We start from the raw sequence: 17,439 nt of genomic DNA, 5'->3' as shown, positions 1-17,439 counted from the left end.
AGCCCAAGAGACACTGTTGATTAATAAAGATGCAACTTTATAAAAAGTCCTTTCTTAGAGATTAGTATCACAATTAATGTTGTCAGTATCTTTCAAAATAGTCCCTTGCCACTCAGAACTCATCAAAAAGGGAGGTGGCAAGAAGTGGCATTTAGTCTGTGGGTGGGGCCGAGGTGGGGGCTGCCTATACCATCCCCAGACCCTGGCAGCCTGGGAGTGAGGAGTTGGGAGGATCTGGGTGTTTCCCTTTGGTTTTCGTGTGGCCATCTGGCTCCCATGCCAGTGTGTGCTAGTGAATCCCTCCCCTCCTCCCGTCCCAAGCCCCCTACCAGTAATCCTCCATGCTTCCTCCTCTGCTGTAGACAGGGCCCTCCAGCTCCCTGGGGCTTGGGAAGATGTTCTCATGCTGGATGATGATGGTTTTGATCAGCTCATTCACGTGGGCTTGGCAGGACACCTGGTCGTGGCCCTCCGGCACTGACATCAGCGAGGGCCCGAAGCAGATGGCGAGGTTGTAGGGGTCCATCATGTTCTCTTCACTGAACTGTGATAAACTGGAGGAGAAGGGAAAGGGGGTAAGCTGGAAAGCTCTCGCATGAATGCCCAGAAAACACAATCACAGGAGGCGCTGCCAAGAGCAAAAGCAGAAGGTCCACAAATTGCCACCTGCCTTTCTGGGTGTCAGAGGCTTTCCAGAAAGTAAGCTGGGGAGAAGAGTAACCACCAGAATGGTCATTCAGGAGTTCAGGAAAAGCAAACTAGAGGTAGCTAATTTGCAGCTCTGACCCATTCTCTCTTTCCAGCTCCCATTTCAAACTCTACTTACCACCCCATCCTCATCCCTATCTTCAGATCTTATCTACAAAAAGCCACATGACCTTGAGAACATGTCACTCTGCAGAGCTGAATATGGCTCCTACACACCAACACACTAAGCTGCCAGGGCAGATAGAGACCCTCAGGCTGCCCTGCTAAAGATATGGTCAGAGGCACAGGCACTGTGCATTGTGTACCTTCTTGCATAACAAAATAATCAAATTATTAGGGATATTCCCTTCTAGCCTCTAGACTTACTAAAAAATAGCCAACTGATTAGCTGTTGTATTCCACCAAGCCAGTGAATTTCTTCCTAGAACAGCGAATGCAACTGTTTTTCATGTTCATAATCTCCTTCTATATTATTACATTCAGGATTTATTCAGGAAAAGGTCAGCATGCCATTTGGCTTCTGCTTGGGCTTCCTCTGGATGCAGGCTGACTTCATTCTCGGGTATTTATTTATTCTGGGAACTCTCCCCTTCTCAGCCAGCAGCTGTTCCAGCCACACCTCCAACCTTGGCCAAGGACCCAAGGTCTTCAATGAGCCATTGCACCTGATGAGTCCCATTGGGTCTTGCCCATCCAGGCATTGAGGGCTGGGCCAGCTCTGGATACCTCCCCAACACAGTCTGCAGAGTTGTGAGCTCTGCTGAGGAGTCTCCCGTATGGGCATCGGCAGGATTTGATTCTGAGAAGGAACCAAAGGTCCTCTGTTGGGAAACTAGAGGCCTGAGACTCAGCTGTCTCCATCTGAGTAGCTGTTCTTCAGAACTGATTGCAGAGTTTGTTTCTGTAGTGTACCCCTCATCCAGTCTCACATTACAAAGTCCATTTCCTCTGACTCAATGGTTCTCTCCCCTCCTGGAGATGTAGCCCCTGTCCATTTGTGAATCACTGAAGGACTTGAAGAGTGGTATTATGGACGTGATGGGAAGAAAGGGTTGGGAATCACTGTTTCTAGGGCCTAGAATCAAATGCAGGAGAGGCCAGCAATGGGGGAGGTTACAAATTTCATTGGACTGCTTCACAGGAGTTCTTAAAAGTGTATAATCCTTCCCTGGATCCTGAGTTCAAAGAGAGCAGAGATTTAGAAAAGACTGGGGGAAGTTTCTAAGTCTATTTCCTAGTCAAATTAAAACTGGGGAGAGACAGGAGCAATAATTACCTTGGTAACCTCAGTGCGCACAACTGAGGCGTGAGGTGCCACAGTCTTAAGCTGTAGCTAATCCAAGCCTGGCCAGTTCCTGGTGTCATGGAGGGACAAAGAGGAGGAAGGCCTTGATCCTTTAGAGTGATCTGACAATGTTTTGGTAACATAAAAGAAAACCAGTAGTGTCTGGGAAGCCTGGTGGTCAAAGGGAAACAAACTCTAGTCCTGAGAGTCCTGAGTCAAAGCTCTGTGAAAGATGAAAAATGTTGGGAAGCCTGCTAAGGTAAGGACTGTTCAATTCATAGGTGGCTACAATGACCAGGAGCTTGAAGAGGAGACACATCTTCGTGGACTGTGATCTCATGAATCTAGGTCTATTTTCTTACTCCCATCAAAATATAGACCAAAATCCATTTTTCTTTTCCAATATACAGTGGTTCTAAGTTTAGGGGCTGAAGCAGTGGGATTTTTTTTTTTTTTTTTTTTTTTTTTTTGAGACAGAGTCTCACTCTGTCGCCAGGCTGGAGTGCGGTGGCACGATCTTGGCTCACTGCAGCCTCCGACTCCCAGGTTCAAGTGATTCTCCTGCCTCAGCGTGTGCCACTGCACCTGGCTAATTTTTGTATTTTTAGTAGAGAGAGGGTTTCGCCATGTTGGCCAGGCTGGTCTCAAACTCCTGACCTCAGGTGATCCACCCACCTTGAACTCCCAACGTGCTGGGATTACAGGTGTGAGCTACTGCGCCCGGCCTAAAGCAATGGTTCTTAACTATTTAGGGGACACAAGTTCCTTCAATAACTTGACAAAAACTAGGGATTCTCTCCCCAGAAAAATTCATATATGTGCACATATAAATGCACACAGTTTTGTGTAAAATGTCATGGTGTTAATAATCTTTGAAGTCCCTGCAGGCTGTGTCTAGTGTAAGAGTATAAAAAACTGGATTTTTATTTTTAAAGAAATATCTAGGCCAGGCATGGTGTAATTACAGGCTCACGCCTGTAATCCCAGCACTTTGGGAGGCCGAGGCAGGTGGATCATCTGGGGTCAGGAGTTTGAGACCAGGTTGGCCAACATGGAGAAACCCTGTTTCTACTAAAAATACAAAAAAATTAGTCGGGCTTGGTGGTGTGTGCCCGTAATCCCAGCTACTCAGGAGACTGAGGCAGGAGAATTGCTTGAACCCGGGAGGCAGAGGTTGCCATGAGCAGAGATTGCGCCATTGCACTCCAGCTTGGGGGACAAGAGCAAAACTCCATCTCAAAAACAAACAAACAACAACAACAAAAATAAATATCTAAAATGGATAACATTAGTAACAACTCCCTGCTTTAAAATTTTTGGTGTCGACTTATATCCACTCATGTTATGTCCTCAAAGAGTTCTACTGTATTTCTACAGTTTCAGTTCATATTATTAGTGAATTCTCCTAATTGATTTGAAGTCATCTTTTATGCTTCATAAAAAGGTTCAGCATTGTGGTTAGGAACAGAGGCTTTTTGGGGGCACCAGGATTAGTGTGGGAAACTTACTTTTTAGCATGCACTGTTCTGGATTTTTAACTCTTTTATGATATGCAATTACCTCTCCAGAGGGCCCCTGCTAAGCTATACTTGGATTCCAGACCCACAGAAACTGAGATATTAGTTTTTTTGGTTCCTTGAGATTGACAGTGTTGTGTCCAATCCAAGAACAAACCATAGCCAGAAATAAAGTACACATACATCCAGGACTCACAGCAATGAAGAAAAAGGGTCCTGATGGTCTGGGCCATCAGGCAGAGTCTGCATCGGGAGCTACCTGCCAATTACTGCTATCTCTGTCCGGAAGTGCACACCTGTCGGCTGTTGTCTTCCTGTGGAGGTGGTCTGCTTTATCATTTGTGTCCTGCATTCTATTTATTATTTTAGAAAACACTTTCATTATTAATGCTCCATTTTTTAAATGTTAACACTTTGATGAGCAAATCGATCTCGTTTCAATCAGGAAAAAACCCCAATAAAAGCAAAACAAAATGAATTAATTTGAATTGGTGCAATTCCTATGCTGTCTTCAATAGTGACTGCCATCTCTGAAAGCAGCAACTCTGCATGGATGCTTATTCTATTGTTTCTCCCCATTGTACTTTCACACACAGTCCCCCAGCCCTCCCTGTTTTCCCCTCATCACCATTTGCTCACCTAGCTCATGCTCCTCGCTCTAGGGGCACAGACTAGGCTCATGTTGAGGGCAGGTATTGGTCTCCGAGGGGAGACAATGACTGGTAGCCTTGAAGGGACTAACTCGAAAGTAATTAGCAGAGTTTCCAGGCTGCACATGAACACGCTGTGTGACTCACTGGGGTGTTCAATCCAAAGGCAGTGGTGGTGCTGAGTCGGGGCCTGGCCGATGAATGGAGCAGACACAACCACGTCGAAGAGATGCTGGGGAACAAGGACCCTCTGTAGCTCTGCAGGGCCAGCAAGGGGGCTACATGATAGTGTGGGTGCCCCAGAAAAGGTCTCAAGCTGGGGCCACTAACCCAAATACCTAGAAGGCCAGGTTGACCACGAACTTGGAAGCAAGCTGACACTTATGAAATGGTCTCTAAAGTTGTACTCCTTTTAAGCAGAGACTAACTTTGTAGGAAGGCTCTTCATTTTCACAAAGAAATATATGCGAAAACACCTTGGCTCCTTGGTTTACCTTTTGTTTCCCCCACTTTGATAGATTCATGGATCCAGAGAAACATTTTTGTTCTCTATGAAAACCACAAAGCAAGAGTGATGATAAATAGCAACTGAATTCAGCCTTGGGACTGGGGGGCAACGGGGAGGGCTGGGGGTTGTGGTGAACTGGGGAGTGCCTGCCCCATCGAGGTGGCACAGCCCTTACTCCACAGGGAATTGCTGCCACCAGGGACTGCAGAGTCGGTATCGCCAGATCTAATAATTTTTCAAAAGAAGTTAGAAATCTGTGTCTTTAAAAAGTGAAATTTCCCCAAATGTAAGCACGATTTCATTGTTTTCAAGACACAATAGACACCTGAAGGGAACACATTTTTGGCTTTATCTGGCTCTCAGGGTGCCCATGTATAACCTTTGGTCTAGGCTGTTGAGGGCCAAACTGCAGCAAAAGCAAAGTGAAAAGACAGAGGTGCCTCAGAGGGGAAGAATCACGTCCTTGCTTGGTGCCTTTCCTGTCAGGTGGGGACTCCAAAGCTTGCTTCACACAAGGACATGCTGCTTGGACAAGAAATGCCCCATCCATGCCCACCGTCCCTCTGCTCCTCAGACCTTTGTTGTAGCCACATCTGTTCCCTGGGTAACTCCCGCATTGGCAGCTCCACTCCTGGTTTCTCCCTTAGGGTTGGATTCCTAGGTCCAATTGTTCAAAATCTCCATTTGGACATCTCACAAGTGCCTCAAATGACCATTACCACATCAACACATTGTCTTGATCCCTTTCTCCACACCTTGTCTTCTCCAACTCCATAAACAACCTCCCTATGTCCCTGTCGCTCATGCCAACAATTTAGGATTTCTCTCTTCATATTCTATGTATAATCCATGGGCAAATCCTGTTAATGCTATGCTCAAAATGTATCACAAACCTGACCCGTTTTCACTAGTCTCCAGACTAAGCCACTAACACCTCTGGCCAGACCAGACGGTAACCTCGGAATAGGGTCTCCCTGTTTCTCTTCACGACCCTTTCCAGTAACTTCTCCACAAAGCAGTTGGCAGGTTAAAAAAAAATAAAATACACAAATCAGGTAATAACATGCCAGGCATGGTGGCTCATGCCTGTAATCCCAGCACTTTGGGAGGCTGAGGTGGGTGGATCACGAGGTCAAGAGATCAAGACCATCCTGGCCAACATGGTGAAACCCCGTGTCTACTAAAAATACAAAAGTTAGCTGGGCATGGTGGCACACGCCTGTGGTCCCAGCTACTCAGGAGGCTGAGGCAGAATCGCTTGAACCCAAGAGGCGGAGGTTGCAGCGAGCCAAGATCGCTCTACTGTACTCCAGTCTGGAGATGGAGCGAGACTTTGTCTTAAAAAAAAAAAAAAAAAAATTCTAATTGCTTCCCAAATCTAAATCCAAACTTGCTACTACCATGACTCTGGGGTTTTAAATGGCCCCATGGCACACTTTCCCCTCCTCTGGGTTGCTGCTTGTACACTGTCTTCTCAGACAGGTCTCTGCTGTCCACCTCAACTACAGTGCTTCTCCCTCCTTTCATTCAGACCCCTGCACTCTCCCCCGTTTCTTTACTCTTTTTTATTTTTCTTCTAAGCACTTATTCCACCTGATATATCTGTTATTGTCTGTTTCCTTCCCTGGAACAGGAGCTAAATGACATCAAGGCTTTCATCTTTTATTTAACAATGTATTAAATAAGTCTAGCACTGTGGCTAGCACACAGTAGGTGCTCAATAAATATTTTGTTGGGTTGGGTGAATAGGCATAGGTCCATAGAGGAACTTCCAGTAGCCCAAGCCAAAGCCTGATCCGGCTGTTCACTGGGAAGGTTACTCACTGATTGAGGAAGGCAAAGAGGTATCTCATGATGATCAGAGTGGTTTTGGGCAGGACCAGCAGGACTTTCCGGATGTGCAGAGCTCTCTCCTGCAGGTTGTCCATTGCTGAAAAGAAGAAAGCCATGTGTTATCCTCCACTATGACTGGGATCCCAGGAAGTAATGATCAGAAGTACCTACTACCAGCAGGGGCAACACGGACAGCATCAGATCAAGCCCACACACAGCACTGGTGCAGTGACAGGAAGTCATCCCTGTTGCTCCTTGGGGTAGGGCTGTTAGAAGAGGGCACTTGCTGGGCTCTAGGCATTTGCCATTGCAGGATGTAGTGTATACTTCTTGGGCACGGGGAACTATGCCAAATCCAAATCCAAACTCATTATTACACATTATTAAAATTAAACTGAACTAGGGTTGTTGTAATTTTGTTATTAATAACAAGTTTGGATTTGGATTTGGGCACAGGGAATGGGGTTAGAAATGTTCCCCACAGCATCTACCACCCTCTTATTCAAACAACCACAGAGAGAGAGCTGCCGCTAACCTGCTATAACTGCTCAACACAAAGCCTCAGAGGGCCTACATCTTGGTGGGAAGACAGGCTGTGCAAGTCCTGTCCTGCTCACTCCACACGTGCCATCTCATCCTCTGACAAGTGTGGCTTATCTTCCCCCTCCCTTATCTGCATTACAAATGAGTAAAAAGTGGTCTGAGGCAAGAGGTATCAGGCCCCTGGGTTTGTAGTGATATGGGGAAGGAGACCTGAAAGGCTTTCTTGCGCTGTGGAGAGGTTAATTACAGGTCAATTACAGGTCCTCCATCATAGGCAGCCTCTCACTTCCACAGTGTGCCATGTAAACACTGCCATTTTCTATGGGTGCCTTTATATGAAAAAGAGATGGGAAGTACTGGATTAGGAGGAAGAGTGTATCTCCAGGGAAGAACTGGGCAGCCAAGGGATCTTGAACTATCTTTACTATCTTGGCAATCCCAGTTCAGCTTAAGATACTTCACCTAGGCCCAGTCGAAAAAGACACAAAGACATGACCCAAGGGAATCACATTCTTAATCACCCACATAACTCACTTCCACTAGACACCCATAAACAGAAGTCAACAAACCAACCAGAAAGCCAGCTTCCCAAATGCCCTGGAAATTTCTCAGGATAACAGAGAGGGACAAGTACTCAGGGCAGATACTGAGTGAAACTGGAAACTCAGTAGGTATGAAGATCTGGTCAACCTAGGAAGAAGGATCTTTTCTCCATTCAAAGGCACCACTCCCTCCAGCCTCTGCAGCCATCACTCAGACAGGGCCTGCTTCCAGGCTGACCTGTATTAATCCAAGTTTCCATTGATTGTTTTCCCTGGCAAACAAATGAGAGGGTGTTCCAGTACCACAAGCTAAACCAAATGGCTAGGAATAGCTTTTCAAGACCCAAATTTTAGAGTTAGAGGCAGAGAACTCCTAAGAGGATAAAGCAGAGAATATATCTTTCTCTTTGGGAAAATATCCTATTACTACTTTTAAATGTGCAGAGGGCTTTTGTTCCTAGAACACATATTAATACATTTAGCAGGTAAGCCACGTCTTGTTTAATGCAACAAGCATGAAATATTTGCAACGCTTATGCTTTTCCCCCTTGTACCATGAAAAGCACAAGCACTGATGTATAAGCTTCAAATACATAATTGAAAGTAAAGGTACTTTACTAAAAGAAGATAAAGCCCAGAGATGAATCAGAAGAAAAAAAAAAAAGCCAGGAGTCCTGACTTGAGGGTCCTAGATTCTTACTGAAAAGTCTTTCCTCGCTCCCCTCCCACCAGGGGATGAAGGAGTGAGGATGAGGAGAAATTTCACTGGGGAAAAGAAAAACTTTATTGAAAAGCTTATGAGAACACACAGACCCTGTGGAAACTTTTTATCTCCTGCTACCGGTGCTGTGCCCCAGAAGCCAATCTGAAGCCAGAATCGTACTTACTGACGCAGGCCATCAGGTCATGAAAGATGTCCTTGGGGAAGAGAGGGTGTTCCAGCCCCCGGAAGTAAAGCTTCAGGACACCAGCTATGGAATCCATGTCATGGTCGTTCTGGTCCCCGGCCAGGGGGTCCTCTCCTGAGGATAAGCAACCCCCGCAAAAAGGAAAGAGAGTGAGAGAGGCAAAAACACACAGGACGAACAGAGGCGGTGGGGAGGGGGTGAACCATGTATGTCCTGGTCCCAATCCATCAGCTTTCTGCTCAGCATGGTGGCCATGAGTGGGACAGACCAGGGAACAGATAAAGCAAAGACTGTTCCATTTCAGGGGCTCCAGGACGAAAGCACGGCAGACGAGTCCATCAATATAAACTCTCTTGTGCCAGCCTGGCTCAGGGACATGGTCCCTATGGGCTGAGGATGGGACACAGCAACTGTCTCTCACAAGAATCATGAAACCAGGCTGGGACTGAGCTCCTGAGGGGAGAAAAATGAGGCCAAGGAGGCCAGCTCCTGAGACTGGCTCTCATGTCTCCTGGCCTGCAAACAAGAACACCTACTTACAGAACAATCATGCCAGAGCTCCCCATGGAAAATTTCATATCAGATGTAATTAGATTTAATGATAGGGCCAACCTCAAATTGAAACTATATATATCCATTACAGTGACGGAAATTGCCAAAGCTTGCCCATTACCTTAATAGCCCACAAAATAATAAATGGGCTACAATGAACAAGCGCATTAGCCTTGATATTAACTGCCACCAAGGGTTCCAGATGAAGCCATAAACCGCCCAGATATCATAGTTAACTTCTTGGGTTTTGGCAGATCATCGGCATGAAAGAGGCAGGATGGGTAGGGCTGTGAAGGAAGAAGGAAACTGGGATGTGCCCTGGTATTTCCCTGCATATCTACAGGGGAATGTGTACAAGAGAGCAGGTACCCTCTGAAGAGACAGGTAAGCTGGCTTCCTGACCTCTGGGAACCTCTTAGGGAAGAAAGGGTGGAGCCAATACCCCAGGGGGCTGGCAAATATTTGGTTTTATCTTCAAGACTGTTTCCTTACCTCTCTCAAAGGCGTTTTTGATGTCATTCACTTCCACCTGGGATCCTGACACCCGGAAAATTCCTTCATGCTGTAGTCCTGGCGATACACAGAAAAGTGATCAAGAAGAAAAAGCAAATTCACAAGCACAGTGGCAAGCTTAGCTGAATACCTGTCTCCCCCAACCAGTGTGTGTTTAAGCACGCTGTCTCTCTTCTTTAGGCCAAAGGAGAAAAACACGTGCAAGGATGTTGGAAAAGTCACTGGAATAATTTCTAGGCATTCGTTTTCATTAGAAAGCACCAAGTTAGAGACTCCTCTGACTCCAGGGCGACTATGAGGCAGATTCCTTTCCTTGTCTTTGCCTCTCTGTTCCCATCTGTAAAGCAAGGAAGTGACCCATTGGTACTTTTTAAAAATCATCTAGGGTCAAGAATAGAAAAATATACTCAGGAAGCTGAGGCAGGAGGACTGCTTGAGGCCGCGAGTTTGAGGCCAGCCTGGGCAACATAATGAGACCCTGTCTCTAAAAAATGTTTGAAAGTAGCCAGGCACAGTACTTGTAGCATGCCTGTAGTCCCAGCTACTCAAGAGGCTGAGGTAGGAGGTTCACTTGAACTTGGCAGTTAGAGGCTACAATGAGCTATGATCATACACTGCCCTCCAGCCTGCATGACAGAGTGGACCCTATATCAAAGAAAAAAAAAAAAAAAGAATGGGAAATGGGTCAAGGCATTAGTTCTCATCAGGAGTTTCATAAGGTCTGAGATTATAATATTGCTTTAGCTGTTTTAACATGGTTTGATTGTTCAAGGGGGCAATGCTTTCAATACTTACGAAAAAGAGTGGACATGAAACTATAAGTCAGGAATGTCCAATCTTTTGGCTTCCCTGGACCACATTGGAAGAAAAACTGTCTTGGGCCACAGAGAAAATAATGATAGCTGATGAGAAAGAAAAAATCCCCCCAAAATCCTGTAATATTATAAGAAAGTTTACGAATTTGTGCTGCAGCCCATGGGCCACAGGTTGAACAAGCTTGCTATTAAGTGATCAGTCAACGGATAGTATTGCCAGACATTGTGCTAGGCACTGGTTCCTGACTACAGCTTTACTCTAAAGACAAACATGCATGAATGTTATACTACGATAATGTGCACAAGAACTTCTTGGTTTTGTTAGAGGAGAAAAACAAATCATGAAAAAAAAATGCTGGCATAGTAACTGCTGCTAATCAATGCTTTCACACAAACAAATTACTTGGTGCTCACAATAATAATGTCACAACAAGGTAAAGGTTGGCAACAATCTCATTCTCTGGATGAGGAGACTGATGAGTGACAGCCAGCCTTAAGTTATACAGGAAGTAAGAATCAGGGCCAGGACTCAAACTCAGGCCTTGTGGCTGCAATCATACTCAGTCTTCAACACCAGGCTTGTGGAGCCTATCGGAGTGCAAGTGCAGAGGTTGGGAACCACATTGGTCAGTCTGAGCATGGACATGACTTACAGACAGCACCACACACACAACTGCAAAACCGGTGAGAAATCCAGCAAGTGTGTCATCAGTGCCAGCCCCAGGGGTTGGACTAGACTAGCATCTCTGATTGCATCAGGACCGCTCAGCTTTTCTCAGGATCCCTGGGTCTCAATCTTAAGCATTTTGTCAAAAATCCCTCTGTTATGGCACAATCCTTCAAAAACCTTGACATGCTGGAGAAATCTCAAGTTTTATTTTAGGAAAACAAAATAGACTAATGCTCCATTTTGCCCACCGTTAGAGGGTTTCTTAACTGAAGAAACCCTCTTGTGCCTCATCTGCTTTTATCTCTAAAGCAGATGAATTCTATCAGCTAGACCTCTGGAGGTAAACCACATAGGCCAGGACAGATTCTGAATCCAACTGAAACAACATTAAGAAGTAAGCAGAGGAAATGTAGTCACCTGGCTTGTAATAGGCCTTAAGTTGTCTGCTCCTGTAAAGGAATCTCCAGAATATTCCTCACAGAGTGGCAGGCAACGTTGAAACCTCATTAGTACCAGTGTAATAGGACTATAATACTAGTTACAAATGCGATGTAAAAGCCAGATAATGTTGTTTAAATATAGTATGTAAACAACAAGTGCTTTGAGAGAAACAGCCACACGTCACAACATGGTATAAGCAAATGTCATCTCGGAAACCGGGCTACTCACTATGTTCTAGTTGGTGAAGCCATTGCACAAATTCCTGAAACAGTGTCATCATCTTGTTACTTTTTGGTAGGTTAGAACACCAAGGAAAAGTAGCCTTGGCCTGGGGGTCCAGGACAAGAAGAAATGAGAGGAGAGCTCATTGGAAATCAGGCAGCAGGCCTGGAACACACGGAGCTCTCTTTAGGTCTGGTCTCTGTTTCCTCTTGAGAACTTATGTTTTGGAGGGACTACTATGTGTTCTTGCTCAACAGACAGAATCTCTAGATTCTGGAAGCAGAAACATTAATAAGTGGCTGGTTTCCAGAAAGTAAAGAGAAAAACCAGTTGGCTTTTTATTATACTGCAGGTGAATCCTTGCATAACCAAAGTGACACATCCATGATCTTTCAAATTTTTTCTCAGTTCACACGAACATGAAAGTATAAAACTCATCAGACTTGGATAAGTTATTTGGAAATGGCACAAAACCTTCCATTGTGCACGGAATCCAACCACTGCCAAAAGTTGTTCTCCTGGAGAATTCCTGAAATGATTTCTATAGCAGCCATCTCATGTTCACGTTACGTTGCTCCCTTCCTCATGAAAATGTTTTTTTTTCCCCATCATGATTCAGTTTCAATTGTTCCTCAAATCCGTTCTCTTCCTTTAAGCCTTCCTGAATCACCCTCACCCACCACTGAGCTTTCTCATCTATATAATGGGGACTATAATGTCTACCTCCCAAGGGATTTGAGGATAGTTAGGATGTGAAAATCCCCAGCATTCAGTGGGCCACAGACTCTTTCAAGACTGACACAGGTTATGAGCTCTACCCTCATTAAATGCCTACACACAAAAATTTTTACCGTGGTTTTTTAGGGAGTTCATGAATACCTTAGGTCCCTATTTGGGAAAAATCAATTTAGTGGAACAGATGTTTTTTGAGCAGCTACTATGTGCTCAATTTTTTAAAAATCCACAATATATTTATTTGCTTGATCCTAGAATATATATAAAATACTTTTAGAATTGCTAATCCATATCTGTGTGATAAAAAAACTACTAATTACTGTAAAATATTTGTTTAGAGATCTTTTTATCTTTAGATTTATATTATAGTCAAGACAAATTACTTAGGTTATTTTTTTCCTTATTCTCTTCATTGTGGTTATGTTATTCACTTGTAATACAGTTAGGTTTATATGTTACTGTCTGCATTCCATTTTGGCTTGTACCCACACACTGCCTTTATTTATTTATTTATTTATTTGAGACAGGGTCTTACCCTATCACTCAGGCTGGAGAGCAGTGGCGTGATCTCATCACAACCTCCACCTCCTGGGTTTGAGTGATTCTCGGGCCTCAGCCTCCCGAGTAGATGGGATTACAGGTGCCCAACACCACACCCAGCTAATATTTTTGTATTTTTAGTAGAGACAGGGTTTCGCCATGTTGGCCAGGCTGGTCTTAAACTCCTGGCCTCAAGTGATCTGCCCACCTCAGCCTCTCAACGTGCCTGGATTACAGGTGTGAGCCACTGCGCCCGGCTTATTTATCTTTTGAGTACAGGAAACACTAACATTGTTCTAAAAGTCAAAACTACACTAAGGTAAGAGAAACGCCACTCCTTACCATTTCCCATTGCCCCATTCTTTTCACCTCTTTTCTATCCATCCCCTATAGGTAGCCAATTAAATATTAGTTCCTAGATTCATCCTTCCTGCATTTCTTTTTGCAGAAATGAGAAGATACATGGATATTCTTATATCTTCTTCTCTCTTACATAAAAGGTAATGAAATGCAAAAGAATATCTATATGTATAGTCCCTGACTTATAATAGTTTGACTTACGATTTCTTGACTTTATGATGGTACAAAAATGATACGCATTCAGGAGAAATACTTCCAGTGTTGATCTTCTCTTGGGCTAGCAAAATGTAGTATGATATTCTCTTATAATGCTGGGCAGCAACAGAGAGCCACAGCTCCCAGTCAGCCACGTGATTACCAAGGTAAACAACATGTACTCTACAGTATATAGTGTTGCCAGATGATTTTGCACAACTGTAGGCCAATGTAAGTGTTCTGAGTATACTTAAGGCAGGCTAGGCTAAGCTCTGATGTTCCCTAGGTTAGGTATATTGAGTACATTTTCAACTTTTTATGGGTTTATCTGTATGTAACCCCATCAGAGGCCGAGGAGCATCTGTGGTATTCTACACGATACAGACTCTTTCACATTTTGTTTTTTTCACTTAACAACATATCCTGGGAATCTCTCCATATCAGTTCATGTAAATCTTCCCCATTCTTGTATAGTACTCCACTGAATGAATGTCCCATAATTTTTTCAACCACTCCTCTATGTATGGGCATTTAGGTTCTTTCTAGTATTTTGCAATTACAAACAATGCTGTCACAAATAACCTTGTGTGCATGCATTTTTGTATTGCTGGAGATGTAACTTCACGGTAAATTCCTAGAATTCCTAGAATCTGCTGGATCGTAAGTGCATATGAAGTTTTGTTAGATACTGCCAAATTCCCTTCCAAAAGAGTTGTATCAGTTTGCATTCCCATCAGCAACATATAAATGTGCCTGTTTCCCCAGAGCCTCACCACAGTAATGTGCTAAATTTTTGTCTCCTCATGCACTGTGCCTGTAATGGGTAGAAACAGGTACATTCACGCCACAATATCTGGAACCTGTCCACTTTTCAGCAAATACCGCGGCTAACACCCTGGTCTAGGCCACCATTATGTCTTCCTCAGGCTACTGCAGTTGCTTCCTGTCTCCTTCTTACAGTCTTATCTCCAGAGAGCAGCCAAGGATCCTTTAAAAAGATGACTCCCTGTTCAAAATTCTCCAGTGGCTTCCCATCTCCCTCAGAATAAAATCCAATCCTAGCACATTAAGCCCTAAGAGTCTGGCTTCCAGCTTCATCTCCTGCCGCTTTCTTCTTCACTCACTCTGCTCCAGTTACGCTGGCTTCCTGCATGTGGCAAGGTTCTCTGCACTTGTTCCCGCTCCCCAAGATACTCTTCCCCAGATACCACAAGGCTTACTCCCTCACAACTCTGCCCTAATGTCACTTTAGCAGAAGTCTTTTCTCTGAACCAGCTTCAAACAGTGTCCCCTCTTCCTTCTCCATCCCCTCACCTTGCTTTACTTATCTTCAAGACATTCACCAATACCTGACATATTGTATTTACTGGCTGATCAATTGGTCATTTGCTTATCCACCTGTCAGTGAAATGTAAGGTTCATGAAGGCAGGATCTTTTTGTTGGGATATAATAAGCAACCAATATGTATTTGTTGAATGAATGAATGTATGCTGAATGAGCAGTGGCTCAGACTTTCTTTCTCCTATTGTCTCTTAGGCACAAATAATTCATCCTCCCCTGAACTCAGTTTGGACTTACCTTTGCAAACTGTTTGACTATTAATCATTACTATCTTGTGAAATTTCTTATACTCCTATTCTGAATTACCACAGCTTATCTCTTTTTATTTAACTTATCACTTGCTTACTTATTTCTCCCAACTGCAAAATAAAACCACTTAAAGACAGGAACAGTATATTATTCCTGTTTCTGCTTTCCTACATGGCAATGCATGGTACCCAGCATTGATCAGGGACTTGATAAATTTGTTGACTGTTCAATACTGATATACAATGCTGTTACTTTAAATGAATAGGGATAAGACTTAAAAATTATAGCTGATTAGAATGAGATCAATTGTAACCATGCTATAATAATTACTATCCCAAAAACGAACCTGAGCAATGCCCCAGTTTATAGGGAGAGAAAAAGGCAAGGAGAGGGAGAGAGAATAGCTGCCTCTGAATTTAGACAAGCAATATTTTATCTACCTCCTTAGCTCCAGAAAGGTCACTCTGCCCCTTTTCCTATCACAGAAAGAACAGCATCTAAAAACAATTTCTGATGCCCAGTTCCTAGAAATTTTCATAGCACTAGTTCTGTCCTTTCTAAACACTCTAATCCTTGGGAAATCAATTCTCTGGCAATTATTTCCATCGCTAAATTCCATCCAATGAGACCAGTAGCTGGTGGGGAATGGTGTTTATAAGATTCAGCTTCATCCAAGTAGAAGAGAGTATGATTTCACCTAGGTTGAGAAGCAGCCTGCCTCTGCAGATTCTCAAAAGTTGGATACAGCTTTAAGACCAGCTACTAACTCAGCTCTTGGCCATGCTGTATCCAGCAAGACCAAACCAGAACAAAAACTGATTATAAGGAATCACTGCAACATTGGGAAAGGAGATGTTTTCAAACTAGTCTGGTACAGAAAGTGACAAAATGGTCAGGCTGACAGTGGGAGATACCCACACTTGCAAAGACTGTGAGTAATGGTGAAACTACTGTTACCACGTAATAGCAGCTGTATTTACATAACAGCTGCAATTTCAAACTTACTCTCAAGCTAAAAAAACGCTGTGTGATAAGTGGCTGAGGCATTTTGCGTCAAAATACATGGTGCCTTTCTTTCAATGTCCAGGTGTGGCTATTCTGAGGTCGCAAAAGTTATGTGGACAAATAAGAACTTATTCCTTTTCTGAGAATGTCAGGATGGGAAGTCAATCTCTATTCTTACTCTACAAAGAATTCCTGGAAGTTCTTCCCAATCTTTGCACAAATATGGACAAGGCTGTCATCCTGCTTACCGTGTCTGCTGATAAACCGGATACAGCTTTCCACCACCAGAGGAATTGCCTGGCTGGAGTCCTGAAAAGCCAAAGGGAAACACAACATTAGAATCTTCAAACAGGGATAGCCCAGGGTCAGAGAAAATGGGCCAAATCGTGCAGAACTGTCTTAGTGGATCAGTGGCCGGTCTACAAAGAAGCACCTGGCCTGTCCTCCAAGTTCCAGAGCACAAAAATACAACTACCTACAGAGAATGCTACACAGATGCCTTAAAGTCAGCATGTCCTAAATAAAACTGATCATCTTTTATCCCAAACCAGTTTCTCACCACCTTCTCCACCACCTAATTAATCAATACATTCTGTCATGTCTGCCTTCTAAATATCTCTCAAATCCATTTGCTTCTCTCTATCTCAACTGCCACCAACCTAGTTCAATCCACCAATACCTCAATTCCCATCCTTGCCACCTTCTGACCCGCATTTCTCTTCCTTCACATAGTGATTAGGTAATCTTTAAAAGTGCACATTTAATTATTTAAACTCTTTCAAAGACCTCTCATTACTCTCTTACACAGCCTTGCATGCCAGGAATCCTGCCTGTGCCTCCAGTTCCACTGCTTGTTCTTTCCCCTGGCTTCTGCTACAGTCATGCTGGCCACGTTTCTGTTCTGCAAAGTCCTCCTTTGCCTCGTGGCTTTGCCTGAGCTGCTCCTGCTGGGGGCATATTCTCCTTAACCCTGACTGTGACTCCAATGTGTGGATGTGAATATTTGTTGGCACTTGTCACCACTACAGCTCAAACTTCACAAGGGCAGATTCTATGTCAATTCCTGGGTGTCCAGGGTTGGCCATGATGCTCTCACATAAGAGGTGCTCAATTATTCTCAGTTGAAGGTAGCAGAATGAACCAATGGGAGCTTCAGAAAGACAGTTTGTTTGGTATAAAGGTAAGAAAGAAAAGAAAAACTACCTCTAAATAGTGGGGACTAACAGGTACTAAGCAAAGAAGCAGGCCTCCCAGATGTCAATCTTTGCTCTGTTGTTTTGCTTCACAATCTGGCTCATGTCACTGA

The 17,439-nt window shown here is 44.0% G+C and overlaps 1 protein-coding gene across 7 annotated transcripts in view; it reads right to left on the bottom strand.

Annotated features, from left to right (window-relative positions):
* LOC105484840 (SLIT-ROBO Rho GTPase activating protein 2) overlaps nt 1-17,439 on the bottom strand; it is a 250,229-nt gene that overhangs the window by 17,754 nt on the left and 215,036 nt on the right. For all 7 annotated transcript variants that reach the window (XM_011746880.3, XM_011746881.3, XM_071079235.1 and 4 more), the window contains exons 14-18: nt 16,382-16,442; nt 9,539-9,616; nt 8,474-8,608; nt 6,493-6,598; nt 330-554 (exon numbers count right to left, since the gene is read on the bottom strand). In XM_011746880.3, the coding sequence (XP_011745182.1) occupies nt 330-554; nt 6,493-6,598; nt 8,474-8,608; nt 9,539-9,616; nt 16,382-16,442 (605 nt within the window). The remainder of the gene's footprint in view (nt 1-329; nt 555-6,492; nt 6,599-8,473; nt 8,609-9,538; nt 9,617-16,381; nt 16,443-17,439) is intronic.

This window comes from Macaca nemestrina, chromosome 1 (assembly GCF_043159975.1).
Source record: "Macaca nemestrina isolate mMacNem1 chromosome 1, mMacNem.hap1, whole genome shotgun sequence".
Lineage (NCBI taxonomy): Eukaryota > Metazoa > Chordata > Mammalia > Primates > Cercopithecidae > Macaca > Macaca nemestrina.
This window is presented reverse-complemented; position numbering and strand designations above follow the sequence as displayed.